At 33.3% G+C, this 21,692-nt stretch overlaps 1 protein-coding gene across 1 annotated transcript in view; it reads right to left on the reverse strand.

Annotated features, from left to right (window-relative positions):
* LOC127869939 (cytosolic phospholipase A2-like) overlaps positions 1-21,180 on the reverse strand; it is a 42,306-nt gene extending 21,126 nt beyond the window's left edge. Inside the window, exon 1 of the mRNA XM_052412597.1 lies at positions 20,832-21,180. Within this exon, the coding sequence (XP_052268557.1) occupies positions 20,832-21,109 (278 nt within the window). The 5' untranslated portion in view covers positions 21,110-21,180. The remainder of the gene's footprint in view (positions 1-20,831) is intronic.
* Between the last annotated feature and the right edge of the window lie 512 nt (positions 21,181-21,692).

Here is a 21,692-nt window from a genome sequence, read left to right on the forward strand (position 1 = left end):
ACCATTTATGCTTAGCGTCTGGAAAAAAGGCCTTGGCAAACAGCGTAGACCCAGATGAGACGCCGCATGATGCGGTGTCTCATCAGGGTCTGCGCTGTTTGCTTACAGGAATTTCTGTAAGAAATATTCTAAATATAGAAATAAATATACTAGACATTCATAATTTTGGAAATAAATTGATCCAATATATAAGGATGGGAGAGTCCACTAGGCAAAAACGAGTTTATCAAACATTCGATACTTTAAAGAGATAAAACGGCACAATCGTACAGATCAAAAGCATTATAGATAACAATGCACACGAACAAGTCCATGAAAAAACGATATAGAATTACAGTTGTGAATTTAGCAAGAACAGCATTGCCAACGAGGGGCTTTAGAAACTTTACAAATAAAATAATTGCTATAGGTCTTATTAGTTTAAATCCGTTTTATTGAAAGCACAGGTATATTATGATTAAAAAAATTACAAATCCCAAACCCTAAGTCAATTTTAAACGAATTTAAAAAAAAGCAAATGAGAAAATAAAAATATATGAACATTAAAATTGTCTATGGTGTATACTTGATTGACAAAAATAAAATAGTATAGTTGATCGCTTTTCTTGCAAGTGCACCCTTGTTTATCATAACAATCCTGAAGAGGAGATTTCCTATGTTACATAAACTAATCAAACATATTAACCTCGCTATGTCAAAAGGGGGTTTAACGCATGCGCGTGAAGTGTCGTCCCGGATTAGCCTGTGCGGACTGAACTGGCTGATCATGGACGACACTTTACGCCTAAACTAGATTTTTTGCTAAGAAGAGACTTTCTTGGAACGACACATATCAAAAAGGCGGAAAGCGTCGTCCCTGATTAGCCTGTGCGGACTGAACTGGCTGATCATGGACGACACTTTACGCACATGCATTAAACCCCCTTTTTATAGAGCACGGCCCATATCTTATTTTATATACACCTATCATAAATTGCTTACAAACATGGTTTAAATGTTGTGCAGCATTTGTAAACTTAAGCAATCGGGCACAAAATGTATCATATTATTATGTAAACATTTGCCAACTTAGCTTTAATACTCAGTTATTGAAGTTCTGTTGTGCAATCATGTATGTAAATATGGGCCGTGTTCTGTAAAAAGTGGGCTAAATGCATGTGCGTGACACTTTCCGCCTTAACTGAATTTTTTGCAAAGAAGAGACTTTCGATAAATGGAAAATATCATAAAAGCGGAAAGTGTCGTCCCTAATTCGTCTGTGAGGACTGCAAAGGCTTATCAGGGACGACAATTTACACACATGCAATAAACCCCTTTTTAGCTGAGCACGGCTCACATGTAAAAATGATTAATTGTTATTGATCAACTATAAGTGGAACAAAAATATGTACCTACACAGATCACGCATGGTTTCCATAGTGTAATAGACAGGGCAACATTTATTTGAGAAGGACTTGTTGTCAGTGGTTCTTTTTTTATTTCAATTATTTATTACATATTTATTAATCACACAATAATAATTGGAATATGATGAAATAAATAAAAGAGCAAAAACAAATATTGAGCAAAAAGTGTGCCGACCTCTGTATTCGAACCCTGGATCTCTAGTAATAACAGTTAAAGCTCCAGCTCTTCACCACGGAAGCTTTTAAATCAGAAATATTGCTTATGGAATCACTATCTTCCTTGTTTTGACTTTGATCAAATGTTCGTAGCTTTACGCACATACTCGACACACGTTTTGAATGACGGTCATTTGTTCGAAATAAGTCAAAATTAATAAGTTCTAAATCATGCATAAAGGTGCATTCACTTCTTAAATAAATAAGCAAAACATTTCAACAAACAAAATCGGGGGGGAAAAAACAAATTAACGCAAATAAGTGGTATAATTAAATTTTAAAGAGTACTATTCAAATATAAGTAAAATAAGCCGTTTACCCTAGATCATATTTTTAAAAATGTTTTGCTTTATATGGATGATCAACCACTTTTAATTATCAACCCGGTTTTTATCAAAGAAGTTTTAAATAAAAAAGTTCACTCCTTCATCAAAGTCAGCAAAATGCTCTTTGTAACCACAGTTACCATAGAAATAAGTAAACACCCATTTTGAATAATTATTTGACAATAACACAGAAACTCTCATACATAAATTGCCATTAGTCATAATACATGTATGTTCAAAGAACATGTCAACGACGCCCTTACATTCTGTATGCACACACCATACTCTATTATAAACATAAACATGTACATTTTAGAAGCAGAGTTTAGTAAATAGCAATTTAACCCATTTATGCATAGTGGACTCTCCCATCCTTCTAAATTGGATCAATTTATTTCCAAAATAAGGGATGTCTAGTCTATTTATTTCTATATTTAGAATATTTCTTCCAGAAATTACTTTAAGCAAACAGCGCAGAGCCTGATGAGACGCCGCATCATGCGGCGTCTCATCTGGGTCTACGCTGTTTACCAAGGCCTTTTTTTCTAGACGCTAGGCATAAATGGGTTAATACCCATAAGGATAGCTACATACCCGATATCCATCCTGTCCTAAGATATAGCTGTAACACTGTCAAAGTATGACGCTGAATTGAAATCTCAAGTGGGTCAACGGCGTCCCTCTTTTCCTTACAACTTTGGAATGTAAATGCACGTCCGTTTGAATGCACTATCCAAAGATATGAAGATATCTGCACTCGTTCACATGTTCAAACTAGATGTTTGCATGCTACGAATTCTGTTGATACTCATAATTGAACACTTCTTTCTCGCTAGTTAAATGCAATATTATAGTGATAGTCATTAAATCTATGTATTTACTTTACTTTCATCAACGAAAATAACATGATTCTGTAAGGCACTACTGGTGCGTAAAATATCAGATGAACCACCAAAGTTGTTTTCTATTTAAAGGTAAAACGTGTGAATGTATTTGGAGAGTGATATTCTGTCGTGTATTCAATTCAATTTGAGATTATTTTAAGACTGTATTGACGTTTACACTGGGAAGAAAAAGACTTACAAAAGGTAGTAAATGCACTTAAACTCAGATAGATCGCGTTTATAACGAACACGGTGTAAATAAAATAAAAAATAATTTTTGTTACACGAAAAATGTCTTCTTTAAGAATTACAATGATATTATTGCTATATGAACGACTACGCAAACGTCGGTATATATGTTAAAGCTCCAGTCCACATATAAGTCTACATATATGTTTGCAAAAAAATATGTGGAAATAGTTTTCATGTTTCATGTTAGTGACCAAGGCTTACAAACCGAATTGAAATCGTTAAGATAATAAAGATTTGGTAAATAGTATTAGAATAGTTTTTATACACACGAAAGTGGAGTATACCGAGTGAGTACGCGATGTTCTTTTTAGGTTAACAGGAAAGTATTTATACGATTCGCACCGAGCGCTTTCGAACATAATCATAATTTAATGTACTTCTTTCAAACGAAATTTGTTTAGTGAAAAAAACTTCGTCATTTACTTTCATAATAGCAAATGCCACTGTATCATGTTTTGAAATATTGTCGCTGCACAAGGAAATCCTGGTAATTGTACAGTCCAAAATGAATAAGCAATGCTCTCATCACAATAATGAAATGTGCGAGGCTTTACTTGATTTATAAACATGCGCACGCATATTTTGCTGTGTAAAAATTGGAATAAAATCCGATGTGTTAATGGGAAAACAATCATCGTGCAGAAATCTCGTATTTCGCCAAGACCTATGTTGTCTGTTAACCCATTTATGCCTAGCGTCTAGAAAAAAAAGCCTTGGCAAACAGCGTAGACCCAGATGAGACGCCGCATGATGTGGCGTCTCATCAGGGTCTGCGCTGTTTGCTTAAAGGAATTTCTGTAAAAAATATTCTAAATATAGAAATAAATATACTAGACATCCCTAATTTTGGAAATAAATTGATCCAATTTAGAAGGATGGGAGAGTCAACTCGGCATAAATGGGTTAAACCAACATGAAATGGATTCTGATGAAATACTAGTTCACGTTTTCAACATTCAACATATCAACTAGGCGCGTATTATCCAATGATATGCATTTTAACTTTCCAAGTTTCGCAATATTTTCTCACACAATAGCCCGAGTCGTTGAATAATGCAACTTAATTTATATTTGCTTGTATGTACAATGTTATATTAAAAAAGTGTCGCTTTCAATAAACTGCTCCATATACGCTCTTAAGTATGAATGTTTTCCTTAAATCACCGATTGGTATTCTTTTAACAAATCTGACTCACAGCATAAGAATTGAATGACATGTTAATTGCAACAAAAAAGATCCACCTTGTTTAATCACGTAGTTATAATTCAAGTTCTTTACTTACTACTATGTGACATGTATTACACATGCGTTGTTCAGTCGTGCATAACGTTTTCTGCGTCACTAGGGCAAATAAATTGTTAAGGAGGAGAGTATTTCGTTTAGACAAGTATTTAAAACGTTTTTGCTCATTTATGAAGGGGAAACAAATCAATACAGGATTTTAAAAGTTATATTTCGTCAGTTTAAATACTTTTAAGTAATATACACACAGCACAAAATTATTGATTTTTTATCATTAACTAACGTGAATAAATATATTCAACGTTTCTAAACATATCACGAAAGCTTCAAACGTGTTTGTTCACGTCATGCTTACATATAAACCTTGATAAGTTAGAAAGCTAAGGACATTATTAAATTCATTCGACTAACAATTTACCAAATACAAAATCATATAATTATATAAAGTAGTAAGTATAAATAGATGACAGTATTCAGTTATCATTTATGATTTCTATGATAAACTGTAAACTAATAAGTAAACTAGATAAAACGGATCAGTTTAAGTTGATCATGGTTGACTGGTCCCGATCAGTTTTGGTTGATTAAGTAACACATCTAGGACACTGTCAACGCCTTTATATTTGTTTGGAGCAGTAAGCAAACAGAATACCTTAAAGGGGCCTTTTCACAGATTTTGGCATTTTTTTTTAACTTATTCATTAAATGCTTTATATTGATAAATGTAAACATTGGATCGTAAAAGCTCCAGTAAAAAATCAAGAAAAAATTTAAAAAAAGGAAAAGAACATTGTCCGGACCAGGTTTCGAACCAGTGACCCTTGGAGTCCTGCCAGAGTCCTGAAGTAAAAGCGCTTAAGCCTACTGAGCTATTCCGCCGAGTAGACATACTCGTACTTGTAGACATACAATTTTGACGTATTTTATACCTTATATAAGCAATCTTCGTAGTTTCACAAAATTTAACGACAAAAACAGAACTCTCCAAATTATTCAATCGTTTCGCGTTGCAACGCTTTATAATTTTTAGGTTTTAAAATCGTCAAAAGATGCATATAATGGATATATTAGAGCATGGTTAATGTTCAGTATTACTGTTTCCTCACAAATATCATAACTAAAACGAAAACTTACGAATCTGAAACAACTTTTTTCAATTTTGTCAATTTACCAAAGCGTGAAAAGATCCCTTTAATACGGTCACAAAATAAAGTGATAAACAGTATCACCATGTACGCAGACCTAATAAAATAAGAATTGTTTATTGTCTGTGTCAATACAAGTTAATGTATTTATATACATAAAAACGCTATGATATTAATATCTGTGTACTCACGTTCCCATTTTAAAAAAGACTTCACAAAAGTTGATATTCACACATTTATAATCAACTTAAATTCATCCAGTCATATTGAACCATATCGCTATTTTATAAATCCGTCCTCTAAAATTGACTACAAATACATTCTTCCTATTTTAAATGTGAATATTTCAAACACGATAACGTATTCAAAGTGACACATAACTAGGTCGCGAGAAAATCACAATGCACTTGTCACATTATCAAATACCTGTATTGCTATGCTACTCTTTCAGTAATCCGATCTCTTATCATGTTTGCATGAATGTTTGAAATATATTTCGGATGGTAAGTAGACGCATACATCAAGCACTTGAGGTTGGACAAACGCTTATCAAATATACCTCCCGTTTAAAGGGGACTGTACGCAGACTGACGAATAAACAATAATGTCATTTAAGATTGATTTAAACAAATATCCCGATAATATCTAAATGAAAGCCTTTTTAAAAAGATAACCATGTCAAATGAAGTCTTTAAATCAGGTATGGAATGTGTACCGTTAAACCTGTCTTTGCATCAAGCATTGAATGTGTTCCTTTAAAAAGTATTTGCAGCAAAGCTGATTTAGTGTGCACGACGGTGTGAGAAAATTCGAGTCTCATTCAGGTGCATGATTGTAAGGTGAAAAGGTCACATAGGCTGCCTATCATTTTATCTCATACGGCTACGGGTGGTGGGTTTTACTTCTATACTGTAGGTAATTCCATTGACAATCATTTACCTTCTTGGAATTATAACCAGGGTAGGTGCTCAGTTGAAAAATGCTGACGTTCATGAAAGGAAGTAATTGTTTGTAGCATAAAACGCAATAGTGCACTTGTACTTCCACTTGATTAGACCATAACAGATAAACATTTTTTACTACCGCATGTCGCAAATAGATGGGGTTTGATGATATCTTTTTGGACAAAACACATTGTATCAGGAATTATTCACGTCCGCACATATTGGTGCACTGCAAAAAGGCATATAAAACGGATATTTTTAAATATTTAAAATGTGCTTGCCGGGCTTGCATAACTTGTATCGTAAAAACTAAGAATTTACCTCGAATGATAGACTTCACTACGCATCTGGTATCAACTATTTATATAACCGGGAATAGTTCTCATCTTAACCCATAGCGTGGGCTTTATTCCGTCCAAATCGAGTAAATAATAAGATACTAACACGGATTTAGATTTTCTAAGCGAAAGCAATTTATACAATTTTCGTCTTTGCGTGTTAGCCAAAATGACGTCACGGACCACGTGGTATGGCCACACTGAATCCTGTTAGTATTGCCATATCGAGTGTCCATTCAAAACAGATTTTTTTTTGGACTATACTTTAAACTCTTTGGAAAAATACTAAAAGTATTATGATTTGATATTTCTATATTTGTTCTGATCAAAAACAGACATTCATTATTTCAATACAATATGCTATATTTTCTAATGAAAATAAAATGCTGCAGTAATGGGCGCTTTAACCGAACCTCGCACTTTGCATATATCTAATAATAATTAATAACTAGCGAATTACTAAATATAGATTAACCTCACAACAGTACTGCAATTTAAATACAAACAAACAAAAAATATATGTATATTCAATTTAATGTACATGTATTTGATCGTTCATTAGTTTCGTCGGAAAATGAAAACAGACCAAAAATTCGGATGGCAACACGATGCAATTCATTCCGATTATAGAATGACATGTATTCTCTTTCTGAATGCTGTGACCCATCCAATTGATACATGTTTTATGTTTGAAAACGGATTTACTTGTTCAAACGACAACATGACATGTATTGAATAACTATTTTAAACGGTCAAATGTTAACGCGTAATTTATTTATAGGATCAAAAGATTAACTCAATTACTTTTGTAAACATTTTAAGTACTCGATTAAATATATTGGCAGCGCTTTGAGGGTTGTGAAAGATCGCCACAGAATCAAAACAAGAAAAATTATAAAGAAAAATCGAACTCAAAACAAATTTAATCTGTGGAACAAAAGACGGACGATAATGACAGCTCTGCCGGAAAGATGTGAATATTCAAAATTAATGTTAAAGTACCCATGCATGTTACTTTTATTGTTTTTCATCGTTGCGAGTTTGGTAAATAATGATTAATTAATAGAACTGAAACATTGCAAATTGTGTAATTGTCAAGTACAACTAAAGAACTGTCAAAAATAAACGACATATTTTGTGTTTTAAACGCTGTTTTGTGGTCAAAGAAATGATCATTGTATGTTAATAGTTGGCGCTCTTTTATAAACATAGTTAATAAGGACAAGCATTTCTCTGCTGATAAATTTTCTGGAGTTTAATTGTTCGCTATATCTCTTTTTCCTACCAATTAGCGGATTAGACTTATCAGTATGATTACGTACACAAGGTGTTAACGGGATTTTCTTTCGCTTCGAAGTCAAATAGAGTCAAATGTCTTTGTTGGTGAAAAAAAAACATTAACTGTTTCTTAGTCATAAAGCGGGAGCCGTTTTTTCGAGTTTACAATATAATCGGGTGCCGATTGTCCTGGTCGACAAATTTACAGGGCGTCGGCTGTGCGCATGTTCCGGGTGTGCAAAAAACACAGGGTGCCGATTGTCCTACAATCATATTTCAATTAAGTAATCTGATATTAAAACATCATTATTGTCGAAATGTTGTTAACTTGTTTAAAACTATTCGAGATTTCTGTATTTCGTTTTACATAAACATACACAACCAACCTAAGTAATTTGACCTTTAAAAACCAATTACGGCAACAGTTTCCTTAGAATGCATGGAAATAATATGAATATTTATCTATAAGATGCAAATTCTCAAAACCTTTTAAATCATAGACGATATGTTAGTGCTACTTGTTGAAGTTGTTACCGTGCCTAACATTACAATTAAAATTGCATTGCTCTACTTTGCACTTAACCGTTGGTCTGTTTAAATGTAATGTGAAATTGAAATGTATTGTATTATCCTGTATTGCTACGATATTTGACATGTAAAGAGGTTAATTCTTATTTACATTTAAATGTGGGGTGTATATCACATTTAACCTGTTTCAACCCATAATTCTTTGAAATGACCTTTCCGAAGCGAAGACCTCAGTTATATTCATTTGTGTGTGCATTTGTTCTGTGAGTCATATGTATGTTATTTGTTATTCAAAATGTTTGGCAATATCTTTCTTGTCACATATAAAGGACCACGTGCTCCTACACGTTTATCTTCCGCTGGTTCATATAAAGTTACTCTTTGAATTTGAAGTTTATTAGTTTATTTAAGTCACATCCACAATTCATCATAACAATTATAACAATCAAAGATGCATAGCATGTATGAATATAGTCATTCTTAGCGAATTATAAGAGACTATATATCCCAATCTCATACAAACTGACATAAAATACAATATAACATAATATACATGTAATTAATATATTAGAAACGATTAGCTTTCTTCATCTATGTGCGTGTAAGCCGTAACAAAAGAATAGCGTATTGATTTCCGATGCAATTTACCTACACAATTAAAGATACCTTTAAGGTTTGTATAACATAACACTCAGTTGTTACGATTAATTGTTGTGCTTTCTACTGAAAAAATATTTCTTATCGCTCTTGTGAACGAAACATTTTAAATAATTGTCTATATCAATCGAATGATCCACAAATCACTGTTCCAAATTTTGCCCTTGGCTAGAAGTTTGGTTTATCTCTATTTATCAATTATTTAAATCTTTTTATGGGAATTTGTTCACATATTGACGACACGACAATTGTCCAGATTTTGGTGCGAAATACTACAATACGGACGTTAATACATAGTTCAAAATTATAATCTATCAATTTAAGGAATTAAAGAAACACAACTTCAAAAATATGTGCACAATTGACTTTAAAAAGCTAATCTACATATTGATCAATTTACTATTTTTAAGCAGTTACGAATATTTTATGTAAGCTAGCAATGTTTTATCGAAAAAAACTCATACTTCTAAACCAAATCCATAACAATATGTTATACACATCGCAACTGTTGGTGCTGCCGTTGTTTTAGGGTAGTAGCAGTAGAAATAGCAAAAATAAATGTCTGTTTATTTAAAAAGTATATAACTAATACGAAAAAAAAAATATTAATAGTAGTAGTAATTGTTGTATTATTAATTATTTGTTATTACTTTCATATGCAAATCAAAAACTTTACAACACGTACTTTTTACGACTATTACTTTACAACACGTACTTTTTACGACTATTACTTTACAACACGTACTTTTTACGACTATTACTTTACAACACGTACTTTTTACGACTATTGAACGCACTCTTTATAAGTCCTTTTCAGCCTTAATAAATCGTGCATGTACTGCAAAAACACTTCCCACAAGAAAATCCCAGAACAGTTTTATTACTTTATTCCTTCAGGGGACGTCATCGAGTAACCTGTCTATCTATATTGAACCTCAATAGCACCATTGTTTAACGAAAAGCTTTGTATGTTATGGTGAAGACAATTTCGGCTGGACAATAACAATTATCGCGTCTATAAACGGTCCAAAAAATCCATTTAAAAGAAACAGGTCGGAGCCTTTGGCGAAATATTTTAAAACAAAGGACATGTGCATACACTTAGCATACAGTAAATGAATTATTTATGATTTTGCACATTTTCGTTACAATATGTTTAAGTTTATAAAACGTGAATTTAATATAAGTTCTATGCTTAGAACGCATAAATGAACACAATAAGTAAATTAGACGGAAAACGAATGTTTATTCATAATAATCCAAATGGCTTCTTAAAAAAACATGCTACACGGGATATATAAAAAATTATTAATGAAGATCACAGTTTATATTTAATTTAAATTAATATTGAATTCAAAGTATTTGTTTATTGGTTGTTTTTAAAATTATGTTCATATCTCTTGTCTCAAAAGTTAAAAATCACATTGTACAGTGTTAACTTCCCATACTTCTGACCTCCGAGGCTCTTAGTTAATTGATTTCAAGATTTGTACACACGGTAAAGGAAAGAAATAAGATTCTTTTTATTGAAAAAGCACATATATTTGAAAATAAATTGGGTTTTCAAATATATGTTAAATTTTACAAGTAAAATTTTTAGAATCGCTTCAGAAATGTACTTGTATGTTAATTTTAATATCAAAACATCATACAGATTGTCAACATTACTAAGTATAGCATGCATAAGTGTTTTACTAATTATTCAGCAAATCTTCAAGTTAATACAGTATCCCGGACCTTCTAAGTATTTGTGATAGCTTTCATTTTCGTATGTAAGTTTTAAAATACCAGGGGATCACCCTAGACCAAATTTTAAGACCTAAAATCTTAATTGGTTGAACTCGATACAGTTTTAATAACCGAAAACTACATGCAAGCTGTTCTCAGAAGCATAAGTTTCACAAATATGGCAGATTATGGTCATTTGATTTCGATATACTATTCACGCGTATTAAGGTCGAGAATGCAATCTTGATATCGGCTGTCTCCGGACTCCTCCGTAAGATAGGCAGATTTAAAGGGGCCTTCCAACAGATTTGGGCATGTATTGAAGCTTGTCAAAAAATGCTTTATATTGATAAATTTAAACATTTGAACTAAAAATCTCCAGTAAAAAAACAAGAATACAATTTAAAAAAAGGAAAAAAAGTAACCCTCAACAGGGCTCGAACCACTGACGTTTGGAGTCCTGGAGTAAAAAATCTCCCGCCTAGACCACTCGACCATCCAGGCTCATGCATAGAGCGGATGTATTTTTTACCTATATAAGCAATCCTCTTAGTATCCCAAAATAAAACGACAAAAAAAGAACTTTCCAAATTATTCAATCGTTTCGCGTCGCACGACGCTTTATTATTTTCAGGTTTTCAAATCATCAAAAGATGCATATAATAGATATTTAAGAGCATGGTAAAAGGTCAGTATTACTATTTCCTCAACAATATCATAACTAAAACGTAAATTTGCGAATCTGAAACAACTTTTTTTATTATTTTGTCAATTTATCAAAACGTGAAATCTATTGGACGGCCCCTTTAAGCAATAAATCGTCTGCTGATCCAGTTCGGTGTAGAATGGTTTCCGTCGTTGCTGGTTACGTTATATTATGGTCTTTACGAAGAAGTATGCACGTATTTAACAGTTTAAGGATGATTATAAGATTCCATAGGTCGTTTGTTTTTGATCATATTCGCCAAATGATTTTTTAGAAATAAATATTGAAGATTGATTTGGAAGATCTTTGTGACGTAATTGAATATCCCTATTAAATAAAATTGTATTGATCTTATTAGTGAATTTTGCATTAAGAACTTGATACTAAGAATCTTATATATATTTTTTTAAGTGTGGTTTCAAGTGCAAGTGGTTTTTTTGCTACACAATACAATTCGTTATTTGGATTAAACTGAATATCTTTTTAAGCTCCGGCAAGTTGTTTATAAAACTTTTAGGAAATCGATTGTTATTATAGATGATAAATCTTCCGGGTCAAAGTTGCACACGATAAAATGAAACGTTATGGTACATTTAAATCATAAATTAACTTGCCGCTATGCGTCAGACAATATCACCATGGAGTATATAGACATGTTCACATGCAGTGTGTAGGATACGTTTTTATCACACCACCGCATTGATATCTGCCTGACATAACGTTGCCTGATATATTTTTATATCATGGTCAACAGGAAGTTCTTATATCAGTCATGTGTGGAGGATGGTCATATTACTCGGAATCAACTATAAAGTTATCATTTAGTAAAATCGAATCAGATTCAACAAAACAAAAAAAAATTTGATACCAAGATATATTTTAAACACAAAATGCAACACATACAGCAAACAACATTTTTTACAAATATAAAGCGCGCGTGCTCATGACGTCATTATTAACACGTCAAACGACAAAAGTCATATTCGTTCCCGCTAAAACTGCAGCTTTTTAGCGATTTTTTCATTATTTCTTAAAAATCAGGCACGTAGAGATATGATAAACAGATTAACAGGTTACTGCCTGATCTTTTTGTAATATATCAGGCTCGGCACGAATAAAATAACGGATCGGCAAGCCTCGCCGTTATATTATTCTAAGCCTTGCCTGATATATTACAAAAAGATCAGGCAGTAACCTGTTATTCTCTATTTACCAACCGATGGTCGCGTATTCATACATCTATCTTCATGAGCACTGCACATAATGAATGCATTGTATAGACACTTAACATATTTCAGTGTAAATAGCGCTTTATACTTGAATCAATATTCATTCAAATATTGAACGCTTTAAAATGCATTTTAAATCCATGTGCCGAGGTTTGGCAGATCAAACAAAGGGATATAACTGTGCACCCAAATCGAACAACGGGCAGCGAGACGAATCTTTTTTATCCCCAGTTTTCTCCCTTCTTATCTCTACGCTTTAATTATAGATTTAAGACACGCGTTCTTATTTTGCCGATGTTTTTGCTCTGTGTTTTTGAACCGTTTCTTCTCTTAATATCTTTATATCTAAGTTTTCAGTCACCCTAAATTTGCGGACACATTCATTTGTCACAAATTCCTTTTTTTTGTGACTCTCGTTGTTCGGACATCCAGATTTGGCCTTATTTTTAATGACTTAATTTGAGGACATTCGCATTTTATCAGAATTCATCTTCTTTTCGTTAATACCATTAAACACCACACCTGTGTTTTTAAGACTGTGTGATAAAACATGGCAGATGAAAACAAGAAGTCAGTGAACCGTTAATTTTGGGTAAATAGGCATGACATGATATAGGCAATGATTTATAGCGAAAGCTTTAAGTAGTAACGCAGATGAAATGATATTATTAAGATCTGCTTAATGCATTGATAGTTTTGGTTCGTATGATTTCGAGAGCAACTGTTTGCTGTCATTTAGTGCGAATTATGCGAATCTCGATTCTTTTGAAAAATAAGAATTGTGTTGCTAAATGCTAGTTATCTGAGGCAATTCCCCCCCACCCCTCTCTTCATCGGAAGCGTGACAAATTGGCTACAGTTTTATTGCACTACACATGATGGTGTTTAAGAAAATCGATATGGTTGACAGTAAAACGTGTTTAAACCCTTTCCCAATCAGAAGCAAAGTTAAAATGGCCATGTGCAAACAGCATAAAACCAGAACAGCCCGCGAGTCACTCGCAGTCTGTTAAGGTTTAATGCTGTTCGCTGCCCATCAGTATCTAAGGGTTAGAAATGACGCCTTAAAAACTTGAATATAGTAAGAAAGGTCCTTAATTAAATTTTTAACTTTCTAAGGGACTACACATGCGTCGAAATACGTATCTAAGTGGTAAAGGGTTAACAATTCATTTAAATATATATTTATATATTAATTTATACAATATCCTGTGTTCATACAATAGCAAACACTACCTACTGAAAACCCATCCCGATCTAAAATAGATTACTTTTGAATGCAGTGGCTGCCGTCAACCCGTTTGGAGACGTAACCGTGCGACAAGTTGGTGTCAAAGGTATTCATGACATAGTAACAATAACTCTGCGGTATGTCAACTTACGCAATCATAAAGGAGTGTAACTGAACATTTAATTCAGCATTTTTGTAATGTAAACGTTTTATTTTTAGTCAATACCGATGCTTCCTTGAAAGGTACACAACAAAATGCAATGTTGCACCTTAAACGCTCCACGATAGTTGACGGAAGGAAAGCATTCACATGAAAAAAAAGAATAAGAGAACTTTTCTCAGAGGATGAGTTATAAAAACGCCATGATATATTATTGCAGGTTAACCTACACATATTCAAGGGAAGTAACTCTGAATACAAGAAATGAAAAAGGACACACTTATGTTCGTTTCTTCGAAATTGTAAAGTAAATCACGGCGCTGAACGCTGAAAGACTTTGGCTTGTCATCAATTAATGTCAAGGTCATGTAAGGATACAGCTGCATTATTTATAAATAAACTGGGTACTCATGAATAATGGTTCAAATTCAGATACTTTGTTTGTGAAAAATTGTTAGCGCTCCATATAACATTACACTACAAACAACGATATCGCAGAAGCAAGTCCTGAGCCGAAAACGATCACGTAGGATAATTCATATTCACACAGAACGCTATTAAAAAGTAGTTTTGCGAGAGAATACAATTTTTACAACTATGGCATAAGAGCAACGATGAAATAAAATAACAATCATAGGAAACAAGTCTTTGATTTCTGTCACGAAATTCGGTTTCTTTCAAACAATAAATGTACTGAGAAAAACTCAAATGACTTAAAGGGGCCTTTTCACAGATTTTGGCATTTTTTAACTTATTCATTAAATGCTTTATATTGATAAATGTAAACATTGGATAAAAGCTCCAGTAAAAAATCAAGAATAAAATTAAAAAAAGGAAAAGAACATTGCCCGGAGCAGGTTTCGAATCAGTGACCCCTGGAGTCCTGCCAGAGTCCTGAAGTAAAAACGCTTTAGCCTACTGAGCTATTCCACCAAGTACACACACTTGTCGTATTTTATACCTTATATAAGCAATCTTCGTAGTTTCACAAAATTTAACGACAAAAACAGAACTCTCCAAATTATTCAATCGTTTCGCGTTGCAACGCTTTATAATTTTTAGGTTTTAAAATCGTCAAAAGATGCATATAATGGCTATATTAGACCATGGTAAATGTTCAGTATTACTGTTTCCTCTCAAATATCATAACTAAAACGAAAATTTGCGAATCTGAAACAACTTTTTTCAATTTTGTCAATTTACCAAAGCGTGAAAAGATCCCTTTAAATCAAATCCTTCCTTCTTCGGATAACGTATAAACCTGTGTGACCCAATAAAGGTGATAATAATTAAGTAACATAGTGTAAGAATATATACGCGAATTAGAAAACAGTAATAAGACTGCTCTTACCTATTCTCGGGGTTCTCCTGTTTAATTTTCCCACATTTCAAGCACTCGTTATTATTATGATGATGTATCACTTCTGTCTGTTTTTCTTTATTCGCTTTACCAAATATGTTTCCCATGGTGCATTAGTGTCTTATTTCCACGTGAGCACCTTAGAACAACACAACAACTCATGTCCGACCAGTCTCATTTTTTTCTACACACTTAGATACCTTACTTTACAAGGTGTTTTTAAGTAATTGTGCCAATTTAATGAATTATGTTCTACTTTTATTTGTATTTAAAGAAGAACACATATCAAATATTTAATCAACTGATCAAATGTCGAGGCAGTTCATAGCTACACACCAAAAGTGATGAATACGTATGAGCCGTGCTCTGTGAAAAGTGGGTTTAATGCATGTGCGTAAAATGTGTCGTTCAAGATTAGTCCGTGCAGTCCGCACGGTCTAATAAGGGACGATACTTTCCACTTTTTATTACATTTTCTGTTTAAATAAAGTCTTCTTAGCAAAACTCCAGTTTAAGCGGAAAGTGTCGTCCCGGACTAACCTGTGCGGACTGCACAGGCTAATCTGGGACGACACTTTACGCACATGCGTTAAAACCCTTTTTCACAGAACACGGCCCATATTAAGGTTGTGTACACAAAATCGTTGAAAAAATACCAAAACAACGCCTATTCTGTTTTCCTCTCTTTTCAAGCTTATTTTCCGTTAAGTTATGAACCATAATTTAACCAAAACAACAAAGACAAAGTTCACGTTGTATAATCAAACGACTGGTTGGCTTATATAAGTATAGCATCATGATTTATATATACTACAAATAATCCAAATGAAGCCTCTCACTTCAGTGCTATTTACACGTTCCCCACTCAAACTGTTATTTCCAACTTTGCACTTTACAATGTCTTTGCACGTCTCATATACGATGTAATTACACAAAAACACATTTATCACATTTTCGCCCATTTTTTCTCAAATTCACTCTCACTTATGATGATATTATAATGTGTTTTTAGCGATGAGATACGCCTTAAATACTGATCTTTTTTGGTCAAACACATTATCACGGCTGTTAGTTCTGTAGTAAATTACCCTCTCGATAATTATTTCCTTTAAATTAATAAGACATGCCTAGAAGAGCAATTTATCCTTTTAATCTCACTTAAAGTTTAAAGCAAAATTAATTTCAAACTTTTAAATAATCTTTGTGTGTAACTAGAGGGATACGTATTCTAATGGATATCGTATGAGACGAAAATCTGTTTTCTGGGTCATAAAATGCAATTTTATGACATTTTATTGATGGGGTGACGAAAATTTAGTCATGACTCTAGTGCCTATAAAGGGACAGTGTAAAATCTCATTCATATCCAAGTCATTTCCAGTTGAAATTTAAAAACAACAAATATTTAAAAAAAGACTTTAGGAAGTAATCAAAATATATCCAAAAAGTGCTACAAATAAACTTTGATTATCTAATATTCATTTGACAAACTAGATTATTTGCTTGTTTCCGAGTGTATAAATCTAAACTATGGATTTTTAAGACGCATCGTGTTGATGTTTTGTAATACTGAAATATATAAGCAAATTATTTTAGACATTTAAAATGCTATATTATTCAGACACGAATTAATTATGTTAACAATTATCATCTAAGACATTGATATTGCCTCTGTAATCGTGGAAATAATATACAACGCATAGTGCGCAATAAAGTGCAGTAATTGGACACCATCTAGTTACACAACTGCTGTCCCTTTAGCTCTGTAAGTAACTGTGTTTACAATTCACATTCTTTCGATAAGCATTCTATAGAGGGTGAGTACATGTACTTCAAAATAACTAGGCCAATTTGTGATCTCTGCAAACATTGTCATTGATGTTGGGATCATGTTGCGCGATTAAGAAATACGACTCTTGGATTATTCAATGTATTCCCCGCGTCTAGAGACAGAGCTATTTCTTATAATTATTTTGTACCATCATTTGATCAGGCTGAACTAAAATAGAAAACTTAAGAGTTTTTGGTTTTAACTAAATCAAGGTGATAGTCGGGTACTTTTGTCTATGTACCAGGATAGACAAGTCCCGGTTTAATTTAATTTTTATATTAAAATCAGCTGCTTCTGTTTGAACAATACGAGCAGTAGTAATTTCTTCTAATTTAATAAATAAACATACTCGTTTTTTTATGATCATCCGTAGTTAAAGGAAAGATGTTTAGGTTTTTCCTGGTTGTTAATTTACAACTCGTTCGTAAAGTCCTCGTGCTTTATATTCAACCGAACACAATATCGAAAGAAACAACCACCGTTAAACGTAAGTAATGTTGAAGTCTGAATAAAAGAATATTGTACACTATTGACACCGCGTTTGTTTAACTTTTTAGAGTATTAAATTGACAAAATATTTGCGTTAATTTCACCAAAAAATAAGCTGCGTCATGCGAAAATGGGGTATTCAATGTACGAGCACCATGACCACCCACCAGCCTTCGCGATCGCGCATTTTTGAATGACGCCGCTCAAATTATAAGTGATGTGTGTATGAATATTGGTTAAGACAGTCACAGTTAAATTTGTGCGAGCGATTAATTTATATTAAAAAGGTGACAGCAATGCATACGGAAAATACCGTTATGGCTAGCAATATTTAAGAAATAATTCGTGTACGTTATAGTTTGTTGTCGAATAACCCACGGCCGTGGGTTATTCGACAACAAACTATCACGTACACGAATTATTTCGATTCTAACACGATATTTACGAAAGATTTATAGAATGTATCTTACTTTCTTGCATACTTTTTATGTGAAGCTCCGCCCATAAAAATAGCTTTCGGCTGTTCTGTCGATCAGATCTCCGCCCTCAATAACAGCCAAACTTGATGGAAAAACCCATTTCATTTCTCACGTTTGGTTAAATAAGAACAACAACAACTTGCGTAAACTAACATGTTTTCATTGTACACTTTAAATTAACGCAAGAGTGTTACATCTACAAGAAAATCCGCGATAAGAGCACATTGCTCCGATTCGAACTTCAGCCATTTTAGTATCGAAGCAGCAGACGAACACCGTGGGAAATTGGGTCAATTTTACGCATTTCTGTTCATAGCGTCGTATTTTGTCACGTGGCTTTCATTCATAAAATACCGAATTATTACGCTGGTGAAAAAATGTATCGGCATGTTTTGTTTTGCTACAGCGCGTGCTTTCAGTGTATAAGCTCCGCCCATAAGTTATTGCAGAATAACCCACGCTTGATTTCCTTCTTTGTCTATAGAAAACAAGTCACGTGCCGTGTTAGAATAACCCATTTATTCCTAGCGTCTAGAAAAAAGGCCTTTGCAAACAGCGTAGACCCAGATGAGACCCCGCATGATGCGGCGTCTCATCAGAGTCTACGCTATTTGCTTAAAGGAATTTCTGTAAAAAAAATCTAAATATAGAAATAAATATACTAGACATCCCTTATTTTGGAAATAAATCGATCCAATTTAGAAGGACGGGAGAGTCCACTTGGCATAAATGGGTTAACATGACTCACAGACATTTTTTTGAAACTCGAGATCTTAATATATTTAAATTATCTGTGCAGTTTTGTTTTGTTTGTCAGAAAAAAAATGTTTTGGTTAACATTTTAAGGTCACTTAATTACGTCCCTTCGTAATAGTTCAGGGCTAGTTTAGTGAAACAATATTTATATTGTTTTGTACACGCATCTCAATAGTGTACATATAGCCAAAAGTATAAGTGATATTTAGAAATGTAATACTTCATGTAATAATTGAAGTTGAAGAAAAAAGCGCAATATCATTCCGAAAGAATGTACATGTATACATACATAAAAATGAAAAACAAAGATGGACACGTATTTTGTATAAAGTAATAAATTTAAGTTTGAGTGTTTAATATATCGCCGAACCTCCAGAAATATGGTCGAATTTCGGTTATCAGCTAATATCAGAATATCGAATATTAGTTTGTTTGCACAAATGGGATATAAATTTAATGGACGAGGATAAGTTAAGAATACGAGCGGCTTCTCAGTGTACAGCGGGCATTTAAAGAAGTATTCGGTAGACTAAGAATAGATTGTCCGTCTGCGGGAAGCTGTTGCATAGTCGGCACTTGTTCGTACCAGGACTGTTAACTGTTAACTGCAGATGATTGAAAAAAAGATTGTGTAAGTAAGGCGGTAAGAAACCTTTGGCATGTTTATTTGTCGCTTTTCGACTCCCAAAAATGTTCATTCTGATAAAAAAAAATCATTAAAATAATTGTTATATCTGTTTATTTTTTTTTATGATTCTGGGTTTAATATTTATTAGTTTCTTGAAATATATAGTAAAGGCTTCCTCTGAGAAAACCTTGCTTAATGCAGGTGTGTAAGGTATCGTCTGACATTGTCATGAGCATTTCCTGACGGGCTAATCAGGTACGACACTTTCCGCCTTATCTGGATTTTCGTTCAGAAGACACATTATGTTAAACGACCAACTATTGAAGCGGAAAGTGTCGTCCCTAATTAGCACGCGCGGACAGCACATAATTATTTGGGACGATACTTTGCGTTTAGGCATTTTGTTTAGATTGTTTTTACAGCAAGGCTCATATATTATTTTCTTGGAATATATTTAATCAACTAATAATGTATCCACAATTCATTGATTTTCATGTAAGTAACCAATGTATAAATTTAAACTGTGTGCGCTTGTTTGATATTTGCGTAAGAAAGCTTGTAAAATGGCCCCTTTTACCCGTACGTAACTTGATAGCAAATGAGTTGCACACTGTAATGTAACAGGTCACTTAATTTACTTTCTGTACACAACTTAGTAAATCAGGTGCGCGTTATTCTGCAGAATGTTATTCTAATATTTAAAAAATGGGTTTTAAGAATTACGAGAATAATACAGTAAAATACACTTGCTTAAACACGCTATATGAAAACATTCAGTATAAAGCCAAAACAATTATATTCTTAAAATTGCTTTTAATAAATCTTCAATTTTCCGAAACTGTTTAAAGTGTGTTTGCTAGCATGGTAGTTCCACAAAAGTATCGATTAAAATGACGTCATTTTGGATCTTTTGTTTTAATCCCACTATCAGACGTAGTTCCACGTTGCTTATGTAAACAAATGATGTCATGGTGATATGCTATGGTTACAGCTATGAAAATTTATTAAAGTTCATACCTTAACTTTTCACGTGACTTTATTTCCAGATTCGGCGGAAGTGACGACGTCGGCGTGAAGAAAACGTCATCATCATTTTGTGAGGGCACGCCAGCAGAACTAGGCGATATGACGTCATCGTTATTCGGTGACCTCATCGGTAAAGACAGAAATCTACGGAGATGCTGTTTATAGTTGCTGATGTTGAACGTCGGCAGGTAACGCGTGACTTCTTGAGATTTCCAGCTTGGAAACTTGAATTGCTTTGAACTAGCCACTATTTTTTCTAATGTACACATTGCTTAACACTACGCGCTTAAATTTTAAATTAATTCGAATCTAACCTCCGAACCACAATAAAAACCTACGTCAAATATATGTTTATACTTCTTGCAAGTTTAAACTGTTTTATCTTAAGATTCACTTTTCTTATTTAACACCTCATCAGTCTCGTGAAGTATATTTCGAATGCTCGTTATTCATCCGTGAAGATCGCGTGGGTTTGAATGAAATACAATCGCCTGCGCATCATTTAATCCACTAAGTCGCAGAAACTTAGACCGCAAGGATCGGCTTAATCGTTCGATGTCAAGTAGCTTTCAATTGTAAAGCATAGCAACAATACTTGCGCTCAGTAGGGGAAATGCAATAATTTACATATCATTAGTTATAATCCGGAAGTCAAGATCGCTATTAATTTATACGATTTATAAATTCCCATCACGAAATCAAGAATGCTTTAGAAAAAAAAAACACTGAGTAATATGTGATGTTTATGAAAACAGTGCAAATCAAATCTCACATTTCGAATACATTTACATTGTCTACCTTACTTCACGGAAACCGGTAGTGCAAAACAAGTGTTTGTCACTAAAATCCCTG

Source organism: Dreissena polymorpha, chromosome 2 (assembly GCF_020536995.1).
Source record: "Dreissena polymorpha isolate Duluth1 chromosome 2, UMN_Dpol_1.0, whole genome shotgun sequence".
Lineage (NCBI taxonomy): Eukaryota > Metazoa > Mollusca > Bivalvia > Myida > Dreissenidae > Dreissena > Dreissena polymorpha.